This window comes from Cimex lectularius, unplaced genomic scaffold (assembly GCF_000648675.2).
Source record: "Cimex lectularius strain Harlan isolate CLEC.00 unplaced genomic scaffold, Clec_2.1 scaffold166, whole genome shotgun sequence".
Lineage (NCBI taxonomy): Eukaryota > Metazoa > Arthropoda > Insecta > Hemiptera > Cimicidae > Cimex > Cimex lectularius.
In genome coordinates this window covers 980012-1005017 of record NW_019392766.1, presented here as the reverse complement: position 1 = coordinate 1005017, position 25006 = coordinate 980012, and the positions used below count along the sequence as shown (strand labels likewise).

General features: G+C 38.5%; 1 protein-coding gene across 1 annotated transcript in view; it reads left to right on the top strand.

Moving 5' to 3' along the window:
* Positions 1-21204, top strand: part of LOC106661300 (proteoglycan 4-like) — a 51383-nt gene extending 30179 nt beyond the window's left edge. The window contains exons 2-13 of the mRNA XM_014384590.2: positions 14087-14195; positions 14253-14595; positions 14674-14792; positions 14851-15006; positions 15144-15256; positions 15349-15425; positions 15489-15658; positions 15715-15849; positions 15921-18728; positions 18792-18919; positions 20089-20173; positions 20242-21204. Of these exons, the coding sequence (XP_014240076.1) occupies positions 14141-14195; positions 14253-14595; positions 14674-14792; positions 14851-15006; positions 15144-15256; positions 15349-15425; positions 15489-15658; positions 15715-15849; positions 15921-18728; positions 18792-18919; positions 20089-20173; positions 20242-20366 (4314 nt within the window). The 5' untranslated portion in view covers positions 14087-14140 and the 3' untranslated portion in view covers positions 20367-21204. The remainder of the gene's footprint in view (positions 1-14086; positions 14196-14252; positions 14596-14673; positions 14793-14850; positions 15007-15143; positions 15257-15348; positions 15426-15488; positions 15659-15714; positions 15850-15920; positions 18729-18791; positions 18920-20088; positions 20174-20241) is intronic.
* The last annotated feature ends 3802 nt before the right edge of the window (positions 21205-25006 follow it).

Here is a 25006-nt window from a genome sequence, read left to right as displayed (position 1 = left end):
ACCATGATCATCCTAAATGACCAAGTTGCACATCCATCACCTCGCCGATCAGAAGAAATCCTGACCTCCTAAGTAATGATTTTTTTTTAATGTACCAATATTTGTAGGGCTTAAACGAGGAGATTCCTAAAGATTTGATACGACCTCAATTTATTCAAGGTCTAGGTCAAATTTGAAAATATGTTGCTGAATTAACAACAAATCCTCTTGATTAAAAGATTAAAACACGACGATATGCGGACCAGGATGATCAGAAACGTCCAACCTACAGGTCCACTACCCTGCTTATCAGAAGAAATCTCCTAACCTCAAAAGTAATAATTACATTTTTTCGTTATTTACTATTGTTGATAGGGCTTGAACGAGGAGATTCCGATAGATTTGAAACGATTTGAATTTATGAAAGGACTGGGCCAAATATAAGATGGTCACGAGTTTAATGCCCTGAAAATAACTTCAGACTGCCAACCAATTTCTTTGAATTATTAACAAATTAACACAAGACAACAGAAATTAATCTTTTAATTTTTACCCAAAGACAAACAAATCCTCTTAACTTATAAAACTTCGAGGAAAGGAGGACCTGGATGATCGCAAGGTTACAGGTCCATCACCCCATTGATCTCCAGAAGAAACCAAATGAAACTGGGTGAAAACGTTTCCGAATTATCCGATATTTGTAGGGCTTAAACGAGGCGACTCCGTAAAATTTGAAACGACCTAAATTTATGTAGATTCTAGGTCAAATGGCAAAAGTTTTGTAGATGAAATGTGTAGTACTGAAAATAAATATCGACTCCATCAGTCCCTACCAATTTCTTTGAATTATAATCAAATTGGAACAATGAATGCATTTTCTTTAATTTTTTACCAAAAACAAATAAATCCTACTAATTGACAGCCCAAAGCAGCAAGGATACGTGAACCAGGATGGTGGGAAACATCCAGGTTGCAAGTTCGTCAATTTGATGATTTCAGACAAACATCTCCTGGCCCCGATAGTAATGAAACGGGATAATAACTTTTTGTTCAAAAAACGACTAAAATTTATGAAAATTCTCGGCTAAATGCCAAAAGTTGGATGGATCGAGTTTGATGTAATAAAAACAACTATCCAAGCCCACAACCCCAACCAATTTCTCCAAATAACAAATAAATCACAAAACTATTGGAATTTATAGCATTGGCTTTAATTTTGAACTAAAACCGAACAAATTCCCGACTGACAGACCATACAGCTAGGATAGACTGAGCAAAATGATCTAACAATATTTCTCATTATGTCATCATTTTTTCTCATTAAACTTTTAATCAATGTAAACTATGCTGTGTGAATTGAGTCGATGTTAATTGAAAATATTTCACTCCATAAATTGAAATTGTTCGAACCAAACAAAGTAATCTAATGACGTGACAAGAAGAACAACAAGCACTCGGTCGACATGGTAATTATTTACTATGTTAAAAATAAGCATGTGATAACAATAATGTAATATTAACGGTCTAAGCATGACCATAAAATAAAATTGAATTAATTTAATCATGGCTACTTTCATGAAAATTCATGCTTCGTTAATCGTTTACAGCCTTTGGACCGTAAAATCACGAATTTTGGGATATCGCACATTTCGTTTTTAAGCAGGGTTTTTCCTATAGTATAATTAAATTATTAATCTAACTTATATAAACGTCATTAATTTGCTTTTAGGTTACAAGAAATAGAGATGTTTCTTCGTTTGGTTTTCTTTGGATTTTATGTGTTTTCGTGGACATTTTTCATTTTTAAAAAAATCTTCAAAATTCGCATTGTTTAAAAAAATCACTTAGAAATGATAAAATCTTTCTTTACCCTGTCAATTTTCATGGGCGTGAGAAAATTAAGACACTTTATTGTGTAAAAGCTCTTATGGAATTTTTAAATCAATTGATTCTGTTTGATCTGTAATTTCTAAATCAACACACTCATTGATATACCATAGATGATCATTTTCACTTTTAACTTTAAAAAGGCGACTGCGTATTTAGCAACAGCTTAGGCAGACGTTGTTCCCGGTTATCAAAAGAGCCGAAACCAGGATTCGACTGTTGGAACGTATTCCCATATTATGGGATTTTAATTAAGAAAAGGATCCCACAGGAGTTGGCCAATTACGTGTATCGCAACGTTTCGACAACTACAACAGCCCCCGGTCATTAGCCGGGTCGAAAGATTTCAATTGTTCGACGAAAAAAAGCAAGAAAGTTCGAAAGTTGGCAGAATCCATGGGTAAATACTGGCGATTTCATTTGGATTCAGAGAAGAGACGAGCAACGTGTGGACGATCAGATTTTCTCGGCCCTGAGACGTCTGTTTTTCGTTAACTCGGCCTTATCTCCTCGACAGACCAAATTAGAGCCAGAAATAAACTGCGGGGTCTAAAAAAACAAAACATTAAATCTGTTATTTACACAAGTATGGAAAAAACCTCTGATATAATAGTGCAAACTTTTGGAGAAGCTTAACACGTTAAAGGTGAATCTGAACATGTTATCGAACCTCTGTACAGTTCGGACGTGTTTTCTTACTCTAGAGGATTAACAATCTACGCTGATGATACGTATCACCTCATATTATTTAAAATGATATCAGCTTTTTTTCTCTCTTTAGTCTTTTCAAACATTCCTCATTTTCCTTCTGCGAGATAGATGGAACTCGTTTTAATTCAGAAAGCTATCTAATTATCTTTACTTCTTATCAATTGTAGTGGGAACCTTCGGTTACCACGTTAGGTGTCACTACCGGTGCTGGAATGGTCTCGCCTTCCACTCTGCAGCGGTTCAGAGCAGGGCCAGTGCGTATATAAGCAGGAGCACAGCCCCACTGGCCTCAGACTCTCAACCCGACGAGGTGTCACCAATCACCAGTCACCAATCGACAACGACAGCAGACTCGTCAACCCGGCGAGTTCTGGCTTATCACTAATGAAGCACCTACGACGATGGAAAGGGTACGCTCAGCATTAGCCTCGAACTCGCCTTCTCAACATAGCCGACTTGGCTACAGGCAAACCGCTGTACTAAGCCAACTGCTGCACCAGAGTCCCTTCAACCGATGTAGAGTCAGCCGACTCACGTCCCCGGACCTCAACCAACTGCTCTATCTACCAACAGGCACACACACTCGGTCGCCTCGATACATCGTTTCAACGCCACTCTTCCAAAAACTTCGCCCCTTGTCAGATCCACCAAAAAACTCCCAGTCACTGAAGGATAAAGAATTCTTAACAATATCCACAATTACTGGAGTCCACAACACTCTTGATTCCCCCCCGTAAACAAAAGTACTAACATGAAATTTAGCTTTGCCCAACAATACCTTGACTTTTCAGGTACACAGTCCTTGGCAATGTTGAGACTGAATCGGTCTTCAAGGAAATTTGAAATTGCTTGTAAAAACTTATATATGTCAATCTGTGGACATATTTAAGGTTGTTTTGTCCTGATAATGACCTTAAAATAGGTCAAAAATCTTGGCACACGCAATTAAATTTGCTTTCTTCTTCAATACCATACCTTGATCAGTGTTCGTAAGGGAAAAAGTGATCACACTTCTATTACTGAAAACTTTTCAGGATACAATGAGATCTTATAACAAACAGAAATAGAGAGGGAATAGGGTCAAAAAAACAACGGCCAAACAGACAGAAGAAAAATCATTCACCAAATTGACGGTCAGTAGTACAGAAGATACAAAAAAAGAAAATGGAAAATGAGCGACAGTCAATAAACATCAATTGTCATTTTAAATCGCTACGGAAAAGACGCCATCGGCCTCTATTTTGTATTTAATGAAAGCCTAGAGGAGAACATAAGGAACATGCATTTTGATACATGCCTATTCCAGGATAACCAGCAACAAATTGCTTGCATATATACCAGTATTTGCTATTAAAAAGAAAGGGTCATTAAAGATGTAGACATCACTTTAACCGGAGAAGAGATTTTCGACAACATGAAGTGGAGCCAGTGACAATAGAAAGAACGAATAGATAAGTAAAAGAAAGGGAACAATTTAGAATAATTGAATACTTCCCTTAGAGACATGTACAGTACTGTTCTTAAGAGAAAAATTACCTAACAAAATTCTATCTTCCGTCACCAAATATCCCTCTTGTTAGGCAGTGTAACAACTGCTTAAGACACAACCATATGGCGTTAATGCCGAGGCAAACAGCGATTCCTAAAATGCGGAGAGTACTCCAAATGGAAACTTGCCTCTCAAACAGACCAACATGTACACTGTTCAAAGAATCACCTGGCGAATAGTAAAGATTGTGAAGTACATAAAAAATTGACATAGAAAATCAAAAGAAAGTTATGACTTTATGACTAGGATTCCATTTGATGGGTCTAAAGAACTCTGAGATGGCACTGGAATAGAATTGCCGAAATAATCGCCGAAACTTTAGACGAGCTGTAGAGAATATAAATGGCCCTACTTCAAAAATTGGATCTCCTATAGACCCAGATCTTCCATCAACTAAATTCTTAATTTTACAAAAGCAATATATAGCGGAGTCCCACGGATCCATATTTACTGTAAGTGACATTATAACGCACATAAAATCTTATGAAAGGATAAAGTGGTAACGCGAATAGAAAGAGTCCTCAGACAGAAAAGAAAAACGTACGCATCCATATAACCAAATACTCTCCTAAACCGTGTTTCACGAGAATGAATGGTCCCTAGGAAAATGTTCGTCCTATGGGCAACACTCCGATTGAACCATAATTGAGGATCTCATCACCTATACGAAATGAGCATCACTGACTCTCTGGCGGGTGAATGTGACGGAGTCACCACGGACGACGTTGATCATGTCCTTCTAGCTTGCCCCCTATCCTCCCATAGTTGAGAAGAATTATACCAATAACTGATTCGGAGTGATATTGAAAATGCTGGCATAGTACATACTTTGTACAAGTTCGTGTCCGACAACAAACTTGCCATTGGACTAAACTGAGACCCAACATTCAATGTCCTGATGGGGGGAGTATCGCCAGCTGGGGGGTATCCGGGCACTCTAGGCGCGTTTTGCCCCGGTCAGTGAGGAGCGTGAACTTTTCCATGGCGCTTTGGATGAATGTAAATGATTTTTAGCACACACAGATCATAAAAATGAAGTATAGAACAAGGATATTCCGTAAAATTTGATATTAAACCTACGGGAGTTTGTCGTTCTTGCCTTACTTTGCAACTGAGCGAACCTATTTTTGGCTCGCTCTAATCCACACGGCCATGTGGAGGATAAGGGGATGAGTTTGGGATAATTGCTCAAGGCTATTTCATAAGTGGGAAGATCGGTGGTCGTCGTTCTGTCGCAAACAGCATTTTCCCAATCTGCAGACCGTGTGAAGAATCACTTCCTGCCTGTGTAGGCGATTTTCCGCTCTGGCATTGAAAACAATCCAAGACCTTGTCCGCCTGTCCGTTTTACGGTCTCGTTCCATCACCCATTATCTAAATCATCCTAAGTACACCGATTGACCTTTTACCCCAAAAGCTTCAACAAGGTCAACGGAAAAACCGCGTACTTCAACAATCATCTTCAACGTGTTTAAAGGTATTCATATAATTTCTCTTTATACACATCGGGGGACACAGGCAGCAATGCACCTTCGCTTATTTTAATCTCGGGCTTTCACTTTATCAACGACCCGACGGGGTGAAAGGGCTCGGAGAAAAAGCAACGTGCAAGTAGTCAAAAGCTATAAAAAGCAGACGATTTTATTACAGGACACCTTCTTAATAATAGACTTTCTTATGCCGCTAAGAGGCGTACAGCAATGACTTTCGAAAGTGTCCAATCACTAATGGAACGAGACAGCAGAAGAAAAGGGCTGATTATTATTAACCATTGAAATATTGAAAAATTAGATTGGGTATTCAGAAAAGCTATATTTAATCAAATTTAATTTAAGGAGATGGCTAGCGACTGTCATGGCTAGGGAAATGGTAATTTCACGACGAATATAAAAAGTAATTAATTTCACCGGGTGGATACTACCAGATGAACTTTGAATGCCTATCGCAGGGAACCAGTTCGACTCAGCGAAATTTAGTTTGCTAATGAAAAAAGTTCTTCTTTTTCTTCTCAAGTTATGATAGAGTATATACTGACAGTTCCAAAGAAGCTCGAACAAGTCTATCCTGGAATTTCTTACTGCGGAGTGCCAAAACTTCATTTTTTTTTATTTTGACTCGAAAGGAAGATCCAACCATGAAGTCGGTAGTGTTGTTCATTATATATGTATTTTACCAGGTAGCCAGAAAAGCGGTGCGTTCATATTTTATGAATTTAATTTTGGTTCCAGGGCAGCTCTTCAAATAATGAGAATGAGGCCGAAGAAACCATTCGCTCTAGCTTACATCGATTTAGGAAGACGTGGGAGCTGAGCAAATTGGTCCATCATAAATGGACCACCGATAACAAGCTTCACCATCTAAATATTTACCTCTCATCGCTTTCACGGCACAATGAAAAAAAGTATTTTGACCGGATGTCAACAAGCGACGAAAATCTGTACACTTATACCAGAAGCTCGTATACTATTGGCTGTCACAAAATTGTCGCGAAAACCGAATAATCACCAACCAAAAGGTGATGATTTGAGTTTGATGGAGTTCATTTTGAACCATTTTGAACTGTGTAGAGGTCGAAAGAAAATATGATCGTTTGATGCCATGAAAGAACAATTTTCCAATGGAAAAGGTGTGTACTGGCCACTACCAGGCTAAAATCTAAATTACAGATGAACATTTTGAGTGATACTATCCTTTACTATATACTGTATTCTTACACGAATATTTTTTTATTAATACCTTTCCCTAGTAATGTAATTTGAAAAAAGGAAAATTGATGAAGCAAAATTCATAAGTGTACTTAGTGTCCGACTAGGTATTTTCAGAAATTATTTAAATTATATGTACTTGATATGCGGTATAGTTATTTAAATAATAAAAGTTTAAAATAGACTGTAGTCGGGCTGAGGCTGATTGTCAGTTCAATAACTCAATTTTTCCCCTGGTCTCTTTTTGTCGCAATCAGCATAACAGGAGCGTCAAGCGGGTTTGCGGACCTCGACTTTACAACATACCATATTGCTAATCGTGTTAGGTGGGCCAAATCGAAAGGTTTTGAGACCCGAATGTGATATTTCGGAACTCGACACGGTTTTGTGTTGACCAGGGTGTATGTGCTATTTCGTAAAAGTTTTTCAATTTCAGGTATTTCGACTGTTACTAGTCCTATTGTTAGGAGACCCCCCAAGGAAATATCCTTAGTCCTACCCTTTCATCTGGTAAATAACCTTAAGAACTCTAGACATTGTCTATCATTTGGAGTTTGTACAATTTGGCCGCGATACGCTCGGTCGTAAAGACTTCTAGTAATCTAAACCTAAGCCTCAACGTTTTGAGACTGTGTTTAGTTGTCAAGATTTGGTTGTGTCATCGTTCTGGCCCAGATGATATCCTTATTTTCTAAACGCAAAAATCTAGAGCGATTCTAGGGGATGTGTAATCAAAAGTTAAAATTTCCGGTCCTCCAGGAGAACCTGTACCAACTCATAAAGTGAGCTTCAAAAAAATGCAGCAATGACAAACTTAGCTTTAGAAAAGTAATAATGTTCGGCTGTCTTTATGGACGTTGCGCCAGAATTCGATCTGCTCTGACTAGCTGTGTAAACTTAATCTTCTACCTCATAATAAATTTCTGCCTTGCTGACTGTTAATTCTGGACGTACTCATTCACCCATCCATCCTGTCCCCTAAGGAAGTGTTCTTGGTCCAATCCTTTACTTTATATATACTGCTGACACCCCTAGCTACCCCAATACTTCCCAGTTCACATTTGCAGATGTTACTGCAATCCTGTCCATTCACAAAGATCCACTCCTTGCCGTTCGTTCCTACAGTCTCACCTTACGTCCTTGACCTTTGGCTAAAGAAGTGGAGGATAAAACTAAAAAGCCTTAATATATTTTTACTCTTCTTTTTCGATTGTTCACCTTTTATATTTTTTGCGTTTCTTTTCAGGAACTGGACAACCATCAAACTAGACTAGTTCTTGGTAGAAATATAACAAAAACCTTTACTTCAAATTACGGCGAGCAATCCTTCGTCCAGTATACCAAAACCATGTTCTTCTCCCCACTGTGTTCGCTGCTCAGGACTACACATCGACAAACGCCTCACATGTAATTCCCGACTTAAACAAGTACTCAATCAATTGACGATACAAACATCTTTATCGACCCTTAGACAGACGATCATACAGATCACTGGATCATCAGATACAAATTACTGGAAAATATGTTCATCCAAAGCAGTGGAATCCAATCTTTCCTGTCGAAAACCATCCTCAATATCCTTTACGTTTCCCTCGAAATAAAATACCGATGTAACAAATTTCACTCTTCACTTATTGTACACCCCATCCTTTAGTAACCCAGCTTTCTTCCCACTTCCTGATGGTACTCAACGCTGGTGGCCTCGTGATATCATCGAAAGTGATTGCCTATACTTCCATTGGAGTGTCACTAAATTTTGAGGGTTGAAAACTCTACAGTTGGGAGATCCGAAGCTTCCTTGTGTATGTATCACCGTAACGGATAAAAAAACTCTACAGTCGTAAACTGTCCAATAAAAGAGAGAGAGAGAAAAGGCTTTGGTTTACATTCCAAGTGTTAGATGCCTATAAAGAATGCGTCCACCAAAAAAATCAGAAAGGGATAAAAGTTAGAATGAGAGAGTAACTACCGAAAAGATGATCAAAACAGGATCCAACTTCACCAATACACTTTAAACAGATAATCCATCGACTCTGCCATTTTGGTTATCTTAGCATTACAAAAATTAATTCTTCATCACAATGCTTATTGAAAAACCTATGGATATCCTTCGTGAACAAGTTAGCGCTTCGCAGATGGAAGACTTGAAATATGTGTTAATTACACATTAACAATTTAACACGACATATTTGTCTGTTTAGGTAATCTATGTTGTAGTTTAGGTTCATGTCATTAGAGGTTGAGTAAAAACCCTTACTCGTTATCTCTCTGTCGTAAAGTTCAAATCAAATCCGTCACGTAAATAATTCGATTTCTCTTAATCGTTCTCTTTCTTTATCTAATTTTCAATTATCACACTATAGCAAGCTTTAATCCGTTCAACCGTTCTTTTTTAATCTTCATTCTAATCGTTAATAACATTGGGTCTTTGTGGATGTAGTTATACTTTTAGTTACTTAGCAGCGTTTTAGCTTTGTAATTTCAATGAAATTTTGTTGTATGTCGTACGTCATGAACTTATTCCATCACAGCCTGAAGGAGCTGATTCGATTTTTGCCGTTTTCTCACAAACCTCTGTTCCCATACTATTGAAACTAAACCGTGAACTTTCCAATCGGAGACGGATGCCACACTGGGATGGGAAGGTACCGCTAATCCTCTGTATTTCCACGGTCCATGTCGATACATAACGTTTGGTAAAAGAATAAATAGAATTGTTTGAGAAAGAGACAAAAGCCTTTATCTTGATAGGCGGATGCAGCCGCGAGCCCGGGAAGGTCTTGGCGGAACGGTGTCCAAGGCCGACGCCCACGTCGAGAACACCGACGAAGGCTTATTCGACCGACGAACTTGAAAACCGCCGAAAAAGCTCGACCTAAGAGAAAAGCACAAGCTTGGACTAAAAAGCCAGGACGTTTGGAATATCCCACCAGACAGAATAGTTTCTTTAAAAAGTAATTATAGTGGAAAAATGTTTTCAGGGAAAAGAGTAAAAGATATTGAAATGAAAAGAGAATAAGAAGAAAAGAATATGAGCAAATTGTGCAAGAAAAGAGGTCCTTCTAGGTAAAGTTCTACTGGAAAAATATAAAGACTGAAGCTAATTTATTGACAGAAAGAGCGTTTATGAATTAATGTAATTAACAAAAATCATTTATGACTAGTTAACTGTATTACCTGTTCATTATTTCTGGATGATTGTCGCTTTCATTTCAAACTGAGAAAAGTATGAACTGCTTTAATGCTTCAGAATATGAAGTCCTGTGTAGGTATGTTTGTTTCCTTTCTTTTTTTAAGCATGTAAAGTAATGCAAGGCCGCGAGAAAGTGATTGTAACTGGATTCCGGCGGCCTGCGGGTCGAGGCCCTTCTAAAAGTCGAACTAGGAAAGGTACCGCACCCTCTCCGTCCTGATTTCTTGGGCTTTCTACCGTCTTTTCTCCCCTTAGGATGACTTTCAAATATTTTCAAGATATCGTTTCCATTGTTTTTTCAACCTTCCGTTTATATGAACGTTGAAAAGTTTGGCTGAAGGAGCCGAAGCAACCGTGGCCAACCCAAAACACGAGCTTAAAGCATATTTGGATAATTTGATCAAACATATTACAAAATTAAGAGATCCTATATGACAATTGACCGCTTTTTATTTCAAAACGCCAGTACAATACTAGAAGCAGTCCTTAATTCCAAACGCCTTGCTTTTCGTACTCGTCACTCCACGGACATCAGTGTCATCTAGTTGTAGATGCTGCCTCTCTCATGCTTAAGTAATGCTGTCCTGGTATACTAGCAAGTATTTGATAACCTATGGCATATTGGCTGTTATTTAACCTCTTGAGAATTTTACCTTCCACTTACAACCTAGTACTTTGTCCTGCTATCAAACCTGGCAGTCACTTCAATGGGTGTGACTTTAAACCCTGTCTATTTTAACCCTTACTTTCAAAAGGTTGATCTGATCGATCGTCTTGGTCTGCCTATCCTCGCCAGTGTCAGGCGCGTTTTCTCTTTTCAATATCTTCAGTGGTCGTCTGTCAGAAAACATGATTGAAAGCGAACAAACTACGATTATTGTAGTATCGTATTGGACAGCTTTTGGACTACCATTCCTATTATGAATATAATATTACTCAATTGGAATATCTTCCCATGAGACATTGGAAAAACAACGGAATTACCTTTGTCTGGGTACCAAGGCACACAGGACAGAGGGGCAACGAAGAGGTCGATAAATTGGCAAAGAAATTTCGATGAGGACATCTATTAGCCCTGAACCTTTTGCGACATACCAAACTGCCAAAAATGTAGAACCACAAGCCAATGGTCCTCGGTTCAATGGAATCGTGTTCCAAGACATAGAGCATGAAAAAAGGTTTATCAAAAGACCATGGCAGAAACTAATGGCAGGACGTATTACTCTCGAATAATAGTTGTATTGCTGACGACACTGCAAACTCCGATATATATACTCAGAATCTAAGCAGATATTGAAAAAGAAGAAGAGACAGTGGAACATGTCCTCTGTTAGTGCGAAGGCTTATGTCAGCTGAGATTCCTACCCTTGATTGAGGAAAGACCCCGGCTTGAAGGTAGACAAGGGAGTCCTTAACAAAGCTTCGTTATCTGGTAAAAAAATTAAGCTTAATGAGGGGCTAGATAATAATGGAGGTGCTCAATAAACCAATACTGTTGAGTAGGTCGTAAAGACTCATTATAACCTTTCACCTTTAATCTTTAGATAATATCTTGATAGCTTTTTGGTCATCTTATCTTATTTGTTATGTCTGGGAGACGACATTTTGCATGATGATCCGAGCAACAGACAGACCAGAGGCTGTACATCATTCCGCAGACCTCAGGGAGAAATCTCTTCAACTTTGATGGTACAATTGGATTTGAACCCACCACGGAAGATGGCGTGAAGCCGAACGCCTCTCGCACGTCAAACAATGAGGCCTGGCAACGTGATACGGCTAAACTACAGTTATCGTTTTGCCAATTTCAATTGGACGAATTAGATAATAACAGTTCCCCTCAACCTGGTCAGCTTAGCTTGTTGGTTATACATATTAGGCTATGATCGTCTTTGGGAAGGGTTAAACTACAGGTTAATCATTCAATCTATCCGCACACCAAGGAGGAAACCGACATTGTACGTTACCTCGAATTTTCATGGACAAGATACATACTTGACTATCCTCCCTAAAAGACACCAACTGCTCTTCATATTACTTCACCGACAACCCAAACTTTCCCAAAACAATATGGAACAACGAAATATTAAAACTAACTGGACATAAGGACTTGACCTCTAGCGTCAATGGTAAGCTCGAATACCAACACTATCAACAAAGTTATTTCGGAAAATAAACGATGATCCTTTCTATAAAGCAAACGTCACTATCATCACTAAACTCAATATTCCATGCGCTCCAGACCATGCAAGAACTCGATTTCTACTTTAAATTCTATTCATCTTTTTATCTTTTTCACTCACGATACTCCACTAGGCATATCTAACAATCCTTATAGACGTGTGAAAAGATAGAGGTCACGTAATTTCTTAAGTACTGTGTAGTGCTTAATATTGGACCATTGAATGATAACTTCCCCATATAGGCCATGGGAACTTTCAGCTGATTTACTCATGTTGTGTTATGAGTTATTTCAAATGACTAATGAATATTTAAAAAAAGATTGCTTGGGCGAAATAATAAAAGGATGACCATGGATACATCATAACGTAGCCCGTTCGTAATCATTCGCTGTTTTGGGGCTTCGGTTCGATTCGGTCGGTCGCCCGTCCCATCGGACCCATCATCATATCGCCGTCTAGAAAGCCGTTTCGTAACGGATGACTGCTGTGAATTCACAATGGGTTATGAGCGATGAAGCAACGGAACATTGTTGCACCCGAGATTCCCGATAGCGGGCCCGGGGAGGAAAATTTTCTAATTAACACCCCTCCTCGCACGACGTTCTAAATGAGGTTTATTTTATAAAGGTCGGCCGGCGGGTACAAAGAGTCGGTAATTGAGTTTGCGCCCGGAGGGGATTCGAATTATCCCCGTCAGACGGCGAGTTCATTGTGCCGCGACAAAGCCCCATGAAAAGGCCGTCTCGATTGTATACTTTGATGAGCCGAGAAAACAGAAAAGAAGAAATGTAGAAAAACGTCATAATTTTGGGGAGGGTTCGTTCACCGGGTGCGAAGGGCCAGGGTGGAAAGAAAGACCAGCGGTGGGCTACACGCATAAACAAATCTCGTTTGCCGGCTCCGCTTGTCACTGGCTGGGTGGAACACTGTTTTTTTCAACGACGTGTTAGCGACTGAAGAATCTTTTACGTTACTGATCGGATTCGTCTCGTCCGACGTGGAAAATCACAAACGGTCGCAACCACCACATGAGTCCACTTAGTCTTATCTTACTACCAACAGCCAACTAGAACGATTGACTATCAGCAACAATCAAGATTTGGGAATTAAGACGGTCCGGTGTTCTTTTGAGGAGCAGTTGAACGCCGCGAACTAACAAGTTGGCTATGTGCAGTGCTCGGTATGAGCCGGATAGATGTTATAGCTGATGAGTAAGCATTGAACTTTGGGCAGCTGTCAGCCACGATGGCTTTTGAGTGTGCGATGTGTTCATGTTGTTACGTAGCGTTGCTATAGCTAATGTTTGAGATTTGCTACATTAATGATGAAATCTCGTCGACGAGTCTGCTCTAAGCAGGTTGAGCCCCTCTTATTATAGAGGGGTGCTGCATACTGTTGTAAAACAATAAAATGTATATAACCTTCCTTAATCCTTTTTAAAAAAAGATAATTCCTACTCACAGAGTTTTCGCTGGCTTGTATGCACGTAACATAAGTTTTAAGCTTTATTTATTAATTAAGAAAAACACCTTTTTCCCTTTTGCTGGCGTTTCGACCTTTATTCGAGTCATCTTCAGGGTAAAAAGTGTGGTGCTATTCTTGTGGTGTCATATTGGTGTTGTGATGTGATGAAGTCACAGCACTTTCACACAACACTAATATGGCACCACAGTTTATATCCTGAAGATGACCCGAATAAAGGTCGAAACGTCGGCAAAAAAAATTAAAAAGGTGTTTTTCTAAACTACCTCATTCTTGACTGTTCCTCACTAATTGAACAAATTATGAAACATCAAGTCGAAACACACATTTATTTATTAAACTGCCAATTTGCAGTTTGTTTTGTTTGTTTTTTTAATTAGCTCTTTTTCATTTTCAGATAAGGAGTCGTACCGACTGAAATAAATTAGCCAATGATCGGGAAACAAGAAAGATGAGCGAAGGCACCATGGCTGACGACCCGCAGCTCAACACATCCACCACAATAGGTCAGTAGGACGCGCTTCACAACCGTACCGACTAAGAATAACATATTCCTAATCTAGAAATACCCGGAAACGGACAAGTCAATGCGGGCTTCGAGGACACAGAGAACAGGGCGGAGACGCCCAAGACGGCGGACCAAGAAGCCGAGACCCCGCCCGCAGCATCCAAGTACCCGAATGGCACTGAAAGGCTGAACCAGGAGAAGACCAACGGGAATGCGGACAAGACGCAGAACGGCAACACCAAAGCCGCCGAGATCGCCGAAGCCGTCAACCTCGAGCTGGTCAACTTGCAGCCTTACAACAACGGCATACCCGTCAAAAAAGAGTCGACCGAACTCGACATCGGCGACCCTTACGACGAATATTTCGTTCCTGTTAACCAACACAAAAAATACATGAGGTAACTATTTCGATCTCGATGATCTTTTTATATCCAATATAAAATAAACATGACAATTTGGAAAATGGAATTTTTTAGAGGAGAAAAGTTATACGTAACACAAGATAAGAGAAGAAGTATAGGTGGTGGGAAGAAGAAATGTTGCTGGGGAGTTTTAGGTGTATTAGTATTAGCAGTCGCTGTTGCCATATTCGTCGGTAAGTATTTCATCTTTTCGTTCTTTGTTTCGTTAAATAATCGCCGTCTTCCATGCAGGAATAACGCTGTCTCAAGAATCGAACGAACCTGGAGAGAGCAGGACGTTCAAGAACAAGTTCCAAGGAGCAGGCTTCGGAGGAGTCGCACCATCGCCGCCTCCTCGGTCTACTGTCTTACCTCCTAAGCCCACGACTGACGTTTCAGAGATGTTCGGTAAGAACCAGTATAATATTCCATTTTTAGTCATACGATTTGGAAATAATTCCTTCAAAGCCATTCAGAATTAAGAGAAAGTATAAACGGATACGAGGAAAAAAAGTAGATCTAATTTCTACTTCTTAAATTTCTAGTGTCCAGAGTCATCGAAGGTGAACTTACTATCGACAATTTAGGATATTCGCACGAGTTGTCACAGGACAACAACACAGAATTCAAACTCCTTGCTGCGTCATTAGAAAACGAGGTATATTTTTTATTTTATAATCACTTTCATAAAATTATCATATAAAAATAAAACATTTAACAGCTTATTTTTTTATTGGTTGTCAAATATAGTTAAAAGCAGTTCTATTCGACCAATCAGAAATATTAAAGGGAAATCAGGATTTAAATGTGAAAGTCATGTCCTTCAAGTAAGGTTGATAAAGTTCGTCCGTCTTTTCCATGGTTCTTAATTTTTTTTTTTTTTTTTGCAGGACCGGAAGTGTGATAGTGGCGTACAGAGTCGGTTGGGCGTTCAAGGATGCAGAGGCCAGAGATCCCATTGACGCTGAGAGTTTGCAGGCAAGACTAGAATCCCATCTGGTCAGCAACAAAGGGCACATCTACAACTACAGAATACCTATTTCGTCCTTAAAATCCCATAGTGAGCACGTTTTAACAATAGTGGGCTTTACTCCAACTCATTTTATTAACTTTTAGGAGTGGAGAATGAATGTCAAAAAAACAACTACGGGTGTTCTCACAAGTGTTTGTTCAATCAGAATATGCTTGATTTTGCTTGCCAGTGCCCAGATAATTTCAGCTTGAGTGAAGATAAAAAAACATGCACAGAAGGTGAGGTCACTTTTACTTAGGGACATAAATTTTAAATAGCAATGCAGTAAACAGTGTAATTGTTATTGCAGAGGTACAAACTTTTGTGCCTGCATTAGCTCATCCTGAGCCTTCGCCAGAACTAACTGCTGAACCGGAACCTTCTGCAGAGCCTGAACCTTCACCGGAACCAGCTGCAGAACCTGAACCCACGCCAGAACCTGCAGCGGAACCTGAACCATCTCCAGAACCTCCAGCAGAACCTGAACCATCGCCAGAACCTGCAGCAGAACCTGAACCATCGCCGGAACCTGCAGCAGAACCTGAATCATCGCCAGAACCTGCATCAGAACCTGAACCATCGCCAGAACCTGCAGCAGAACCCGAACCAACAGCTGTGCCGGAACCTTCTGCAAAACCTGAACCCTCCCCAGAACCTTCTGCAGAACCAGAATCATCACCCGAGCCAGCTGCTGCACAGGAACCTTCAGCAGAACCTGAACCAGCAACAGAACCGGAACCTTCTGCAGAACCCGAACCATCACCAGAACCAGCTGCAGAACCGGAGCCTTCTGCAGAACCTGAACCATCACCTGAGCCAGCTGCAGAACCGGAACCTTCTGCAGAACCTGAACCATCACCAGAACCTTCTGCTGAGCCTGAACCCTCTCCTGAACTTTCCCTTGAACATAAACCCTCACCAGAACCTGCTGCAGAGCCCGACCCCTCACCAGAACCTACTGCAGAGCCTGAACCGTCACCAGAACCTGCTGCAGAGCCTGAACCGTCACCAGAACCTGCTGCAGAGCATGAAACGTCACCAAAACCTTCTGTAGAGCCTGAACCCTCACCAGAACCTGTTGCAGAACCTGAACCATCACCAGAACCCACTGCAGAGCCTGAACCATCACCAGAACCTGCTGCAAAGCCTGAATGGTCAACAGAATCGACTGCAGAATTATCGCCCATGCGAGTATCTTCAACAGAACCAGAGTCATCACCAGAATCTTCGACACAATCTGAACATTCTGCTAGTAAGTTGGAACCTTTTGCAGAAATGGTACCAGTATCAGAAACATCTGAAGAAACTCAATCCTCAACTGCAGTTAAACTTGAATCTTACAAAACTCTTGCTTCTTCTGAAGATTATTCCTCATCTTCCAAACCTTCAACCCAGTCAACTCCTGATGAGGAAACTGAAAGTGTAGCTAAACAGGAAGAACATCACGTTATTGTTCCGCATGAAATGGAACCATCCACAGAAAGTTTAGACAATTCTTCAACTGAAAAGATCTCACCTGAACCTTCACCTAAGTCGCTGACATTCCCATTGGAACCCACTGAAAACAGCTCAGCTGAATCACAGGAAGTATCAAAGGAACCATTACCAGAACCTTCTCCTGATCATCTTCAAACAGTGGGTACATCAACTGAAGGATCAGTAAGACCGTCAGATGCACCTTCAGAGAAACAGAACACCTCTGCAGATGAAACTACTCAAGACACTTTTAACTTGCCAGTCTTCTCTCCTGAACAAAATGAGACAACAGTGATGAAATCAGAAGAAACCAAGCCAGTACCTGAAGAAAAACCTCAACATATGTTTGAAGAGCTCGTAACTACTGCACTTCCTGAAACCAATGAATCAGAAAACAAACCTGAGTTAGAAGAGACAGTTGATAAATCTGAAACTTCATTCAATTCAACATCTTCTCCTATGATACAAACATCAGAGAAACCAGAAGATAGTTCCACTAAAAAAATGGCTGTTTTGTCTGAGCCTTCGCTTAATGAAACTTCATCTGAAAGTGAATACACTGGATTAAAAGCGAGTACATCCAATAAAATGTTAACTGATATGGAAGATACACGCTTTTTTACCACTATGGAACCTCAGACTGAGGCTATTGAAGGAAGCGATTTACAAAATGGGAAAGTAGGAACCTCAGAAGAAACAGATATTGCTCACAAGTTTGAAGTAAATGGAGATTCTTTAGTCGGAAATAGATACGAAACAACGAAAGAAAATCCTGATAATGGAAATGATGCCAAAGTTTCTACACCACCAGTTGACACTATGAAGCAAAATGACCTTCAGGAAGAAAAGTACACATTTTCTGATGGGGAACTCACAAAATCTGAGTTTTTCAATCATGGCAATCTCTTTACAAAAATCCCTGAACTCTCCGGGCCATTCCCAGTCGAGACAATTCAACCCTCCACTACAGAAGATCCTGCTGTTAGCACTATGGAGGAAAGAAAAAACTTTACAGAAAATGTAACCGAAGAGGTTACTAAGCACAAAGCCGATCTATCAGGAGATGAGCTGAACAGCTTAGACATTGAAGATTACCAAGAACAAGATAAAAACAAATACAAAAAGCCCCTTAAAAATAAGACTTATAAAAATGTTAAAATTCAAGAAGTAATAGTGCCTCATGACAACATTGCAGATAGTGTCACTAAAACTGAAATCGTTGAAGTAAAGCCGGATAATCTGAAAAGCCAAGACGAAAATGTTACTATGACAACATCAGTAGTTGAGGAAGAAAATGCGACTAGACATGAAGAAACTACAGTCCATCCATTGTTCGCAACGAGCTTACAGGATATGATCAAAGCTGTCTCTAAGTCACTTGATTCTAGTTCCGAAGAACCCAGAATAACTGTCGCAGAAACAACACCATCTGTAGAAATGACTACAAATTTTGTAAACATTTCTTTGGTGGATGAAGAAATGGAACAAAACCAAACAGATGCGGTAAACTCAACTGAAACAACTATGTATGGGGATCTCACAACTGTTTTGCCAGAGACGACTTCAGAGGGGGTGCCAATATGGGAAACTGCAAACTCGACCTTTTTCACTGATGTTAACAACTCACCCAAATGTGCATCAGGTAAATTGAGAAGTACTAAAAACAAATAAATGCAGCCAATATTAATTTTTTGTCTTTTTTTAGGAGAGGTTGCTTGCAGGGATGGTAGCAAGTGTTTGAAGCGGATCCAGTTGTGTGATGCCACTGAAGATTGTACAGATGGATCAGATGAAATGGGATGTCAAGCTTCTAAATGTCTCCTCAACTTTCAGGTAAAAAAAAAAATCTGACATTGTCACATTCAATGTTAAAGGTTTTGATATTACTTTTCTTCAAAACTTATTACATCTCTTCTTCTGTTAGAATGCCAATATATATTTTTTAAATTCTGGGTTGAAGAGATTCCCTGATTTTCCTCTTGGGATCTGCAGGGTGATAAACCTGTAGTTTGGGTCTTTGCCTATCATTTTGGTCTGCTTCTGACCATCTTCAGTGGTGGGCCAGGGATATAAGCAGAGTTAGACCCCACTATTGATGATCGCAAATAGCAAAATATTGAAAATTATCAACAACGACCAAACTAATATATTTTTACTTGTCAGTTTAACTACCTGTTTCCTCATCATGTCTACCTAAAATATCAAGGGAATTTTTCACACTATTTGCTTTAAATTAATTAAGGTTTTTAGTTGAGATAAAAAAGTCAATGGCACGAGCGGGATTCGAACCCACGATCTTCGGCTTGATACGCCGCTGCTCTACCACTTGAGCAATCGTGACCTCTATCCACTCGGACACTAACTTCCCATCTCAACCACACCTTTTGAATTTTCTCTCCTTTTTGCCATTTTTCAAATGTTGTGTAATCAACTTGATTCTCGGCGACAAATGAAATTACCACAGAGAGCTTTAGTGAAGTATACTTAATTCATTTCACTTAATTTTATCTCAACTGAAAACCTTAATTAATTGTAAGATATTAATTGGTCAAGCGGACCACAAAACTAGTGAATTTAATAAGTTTAAAATGAAGTATACTTCATTAAAGCTCTCCGTGGTCATTTCATTTGTCGCCGAGAATCAAATTGATTACACAACATTTGAAAAATGGCAAAAAGGGGAGAAAATTCAAAAGGTATGGTTGAGATGGGAAGTTAGTGTCCGAGTGGATCGAGGTCATGATAGCTCAAGTGGTAGAGCAGCGGCGTATCAAGTCGAAGATCGTGGGTTCGAATCCCGCTCGTGCCATTGACTTTTTTATCTCAACTGAAAACCTTAATTAATTGTAAGATATTAATTGGTCAAGTGGACCACAAAACTAGTGAATTTAATTTGCTTTAAATTAAAAACATAACCTACCCTTTCTCTAGAGTACAATGACACTGAGCCTATTTATAATAATTGTTCTGTAACTTATAATACTTAAAATTTTGTGTTTCAGTGTAAAAATAAGGAATGTTTAGGAAGGCATTTAGTATGTGACGGTACTAGCCATTGTTCGGACGGAAGCGACGAAGAAGATTGTGGTAAGACCCTTTGTCTATACTCCCCCTCAAATTTTATCCTTCCAGGTCATTAAAATATTCCATTTCAGAAAACTGGAAGTGCGCTGCCGATGAATACAAGTGCCCTTCATCCTCACAGTGCATCCCTAGTGTGTGGAAATGCAACGAGAACAAGGACTGCCCTAACGGAGAAGATGAGGAGGACTGCAAATGAAAACTGAAAGCCCAGATTTAAGACTGCAAACTGTTAATAACTACCCCCCCCCCAAATAATCATAGCGGTTACCTTATGTCCCTGTGTATTATAGATTTCGCATGAATGCGAGTTTGTTGTATATGTGTAATTGATTGTGTAAATATGTACTTATGATTACGAGTAGTCTGTTACCTATGGAGTCATACGATGTTCCTGTCCAAATTCATGCGGATGAAGACGAATCGTTTCAATTCCTCCTCAATTGTGATGATATGTTCACAAAATTTAGTTTCATAAAATTAAGTCTGTTAAGTAACTCCTTTTTCACGAACAGTTTTCCAACATCTCATTTTAAATTTGATTTGATTGGAACACGCTGTCTTTTTTGGCCTATTCTTGCAAGTTTATTCAAAGAAAAACAATTCAAATTTTTGTTTTTATCTTTGAATACTTAGTGTTGCTTGACAGGCTCCCATTCGAAGTTACTGGACTTCACGTAACCTTATTTATGCGCCTATCTTATTGAAATATCTTTCTGTCATTTATGTACTTAACATTCTTAGGCTAATTACCTAGTTTTTAAATGTATTATATTTATTTAGATAGGCAATTATAATACCAAACAAGTCAATTTGTCGGTTCCAGTTAATTTTCTATATTATTATCGAGTGGTGCAACAGATCATCACCCCATTTCGGTTAGTGCTTTCACATGTAAATAGTTTTATCATTGGTCAATATTTTGTTAGCTGTCAAACAGATGAAGGAAAAGAGATTTTGATTGGTCAGGCCGAACAACGGTTTGACACAGTGCCGCCATTTGAATACTGTACATTTCCAAACAACGAACAAAAAAATTAATCAAGATGACAGGTGGCACTGTAAATCACCGTCGTAATGACCATCAACAACTATTTTGTTACATTCCCTTTCAGAAATGTAAATGTTGTAAATTTAATACAAGTGGCCAACAATGCTAACAATGCTCAAAGGTACCTTGTAAATTTTGTCGATTCAAAAATTAAAAAAAGAAAAATATATTTATGTATATTAATATTTTAAATATATTTCTTACAATAAATATTTTTGTAAAAATATATTATATATTCATATTTCAAATTGTTAATAATTTCAGAAGTTATAATAAATCTATAAAATATAATTGTTAATTTTTAATGAAATCGTCCATGGGACAGCAATACTGGTTCACAACTGCCTATCTCTCTTCCCAATATCCTATAATATTACTTCCTCTCTCATAATTTTTTTTTCTTTTTTGTTGGCAAACAGCTACAACACACCAATAACTACTTACAATACTCTAATAAATATACTCATTCATTTACTCATATGCCGCACTATATACAATTAAGAATAAATCAAGGGTCACTGGGGTATTTGACATTCTGCCGGTGACCACTCCTCTCATTCAATCATAAGACTAAGCCTAGAAACATCTGTCGAGGTACTTAAATATTCCAACAAACAGCCTTTTCTCATTCACACCAATTCCTGTACCTATTTAATGTACCCTTGCACCCACCCTCAATCATGCTAATAAATACACTCATTCATCTGCGTACATGCTATACTATGTACAAATAAAAGATTTCTCTATTATCGGAGCCATTTACATACACTGTATCAACCTTACTATCCTCCTTACCAAACAATAAATGAAAGCTACTCCTTATACCACTTTGATACTCTTAGACCTCAATTCGTCTGTGGTGGTGACTTTTATGCGAAATACCCAAACTGGGGTAATCGTATGGTGAATTAGAGGGATCAAACCTTTTACAACATTCGTACTCAAGCCAATTTCTTCTTCCTATACAATCACAACCAACCTACTGCCTACCTCCTCTAAAAAACGACCTAACCTGCTTGATTTCTTTATTACTTACACTTACTTAACTTTACTCTACTGATTATTATGCCTAAGAAAATCTTTCTTCTGACCATAGCCCAGTTATTCTATCTCTTGATATCCATACAAAAATAAACCTGGCTGAACCTACTTTAATAAACATCAGTTCGCTGGGAACTAGCAACTGTGGCCGCAACAGTGCAGGCATTGATATGCACTCATCACTGTAAGGTAAAGATCCCAAGTTCGAATTCGAAAACTATATACAGTTATGTTATAAAAGTTGGCGCTTGAGGTAAATTCTGTTTAAAGGCTGCAAGCAAAACTATGATTAAAAAAGAAGGGTTGAAGGGAAAACTAATGGGGAACATTACATAACTAAACATAAAGAAAGAAATGTTTTTGGATTTATTTCACATTAATAGAAATGATAAAGATGGGGTGAGTATATTTTTTAATCTTTTAAAAAGATATTGCTTAATTATGCTCATCATCAGGTCGAAGGAATTCTCAACATGAACTGTGAAATGAAATATTATCCTAATAAATGCTGTAAGAAAATAATTTTAAATTAGAGATTAATTTGTATGTCAAATTTTGTTTAGGTACATGTTAAAATAGAAGGTAAATCAAAATATATGTTCTTATTTTATGCATTTGTCCTCCATATTTAATTTTACATTTTTGAAATTCAAATTTCGCAAACCAATTCCCTCCATTTGTTACAATTGTGTTACACTGTCATATTTAAATTCAAATTGAAATCTTGTTTCATTTATATGGCCCTTAAATTTAGAAAATTTGTTCAATTTAGGCAATTGTTCTTTATATCGTTTTAATTTCATTGCCACTTTGTCTTATATACTAAGCAATCAATACAATTAAATTGGTAAACGCCAGCTTTTTGACAAGTTATCAACCTTTTAAGTTTTGAGAGAATTCAATTAATTAAGTTTTTTAAGTTGAGACAAAAAGTCAGTGTCACGAGCGGGATTCGAACCCATGACCTTCGGCTAGATACGCCACTGTTCTAAAACTTGAGCTATCATGACTTCGACCGACTTTTTGTCTCAACTTAAAAAACTTAATTAATTGAATGTTATTAATTGGGCAAGCGGACCACGAAAAATAGTGAATTTAATTGATTAAAATGTAGTACACTCTCCGTGGCCATCTCATTTGTTGCCGAGAATCCAATCCGATTACACGACATTTGAAAAATGGCAAAAAGGTGGTAAAATTCTAAAGGTGGGGTTGAAATGGGAAGTTGGTGTCCGAGTGGATCGAAGTCACGATAGCTCAAGTGGTAGAGCAGCGACGTATCTAGCCGAAGGTCGTGGGTTCGAATCCCACTCGTGACACTGACTTTTTGTCTCAACTTAAAAACCTTAATTAATTGAATGTTATTAATTGGTCGTGGACCACGAAAAATAGTGAATTTAATTATTTAATTTTTGAGAGAATGTTTCTAAATGAAAGTGAAGCTTCTCTAAAACTTTCTCATTGAAGAATTTTACTTACTTGTTTTGATAGTTACCAATGTATGGCAAGCAAAGAAAACCAAATTATTCATTTTTAGTGGAGTGGCTGAGTCAAATTGTTGCTTCCTCTAATTTTTTAAAATTCTGTTTACAAGCAAGCTATGGATAAATATTTCTTGATATCATAGCAGAATCTGCATGTGCCATCTTGGATTGTTCCAATTTTCTTTAAGTGTCCATTTAATTTGCAGAGTCCTGTTAGGAATCCTATTAGGATTCGCAGTCTGTTCCTGCTTCCTTGTATTCTGTAATGTCTTTCCTACCAAAATTGGTTAGAAGATTCTTGCATTGACTATGTCCAATGAGTGAATTCCAAAGTTCCCTCATTTTCTTTTTGTCCTTCTTTCTGAATATTCGTTAATAATGTGGATTCCTAGGTCACAGAAAGGTTCAGGTCCTATCAGCGGTGTAGCAGCCCCTTTTCTTGCAAAGGTGTCCGCTTTCTCGTTGCCTTCTACTCCCATGTGTCCTGGGACCCAGGAGAGGCTGACTTTATTCTGCATACCTAATATATTTAGTTTGGTTTTGCAGTTCAGCACCATCCTTGAACTTAGTGCTTTGAAGGCTGCTTGGCTATCTGGCATGATAGCTATATTCTTGTTTTTGTACCCTTTACTTAGGTTGAGTTAGATACATCTTTCAATCGCATGAATCTCAGTTTGGAAGATACTGGTGTATTTTCCCATGGGTTCTGAGTATTTGGTTCCAGGTCCAAATACTCCTGCACCTGTACCTTCTTGTGTTCTAGATCCGTCTGTGTACCAGAGGATGGTACCATTTGTTCTTCTTTTTTGGTACCCAGGTTTATTCGGAAGTTTTGGTTAAATTCAAACATCCTGTTCATGTCGCCTTTGGAACCATGAGTATCAGATGTACCGGAGGAATTGAAAAAGGCTTAAGAATAAGAATTATATCAAACAAAATTAACAAAGGAAAAAGTTAAACTGAAAGCTTTAGGCGTAGCAGAATGTAAATGGGATTAATCAGTAAAAAAATTAAACAAAGCATTATTAACAGTTTCTTCAGACTATGATAGCTCCTAATTACCTGTAACTAATCTAGAAAGATAATGGATTTAATTTTAAACATAATAAATTGAGTGGTGCGTTAAGTTTGTCCATCAGTGTATAATAATTTTGTAATGTATAATAGTTGTTTTATTAGTTGTGTTATTTTTGCTATTTTGTTAAAACAAAGAAATATGGTATTTTTCTACTATCTTATAATTAGTTTTCAACCAGTTACAAA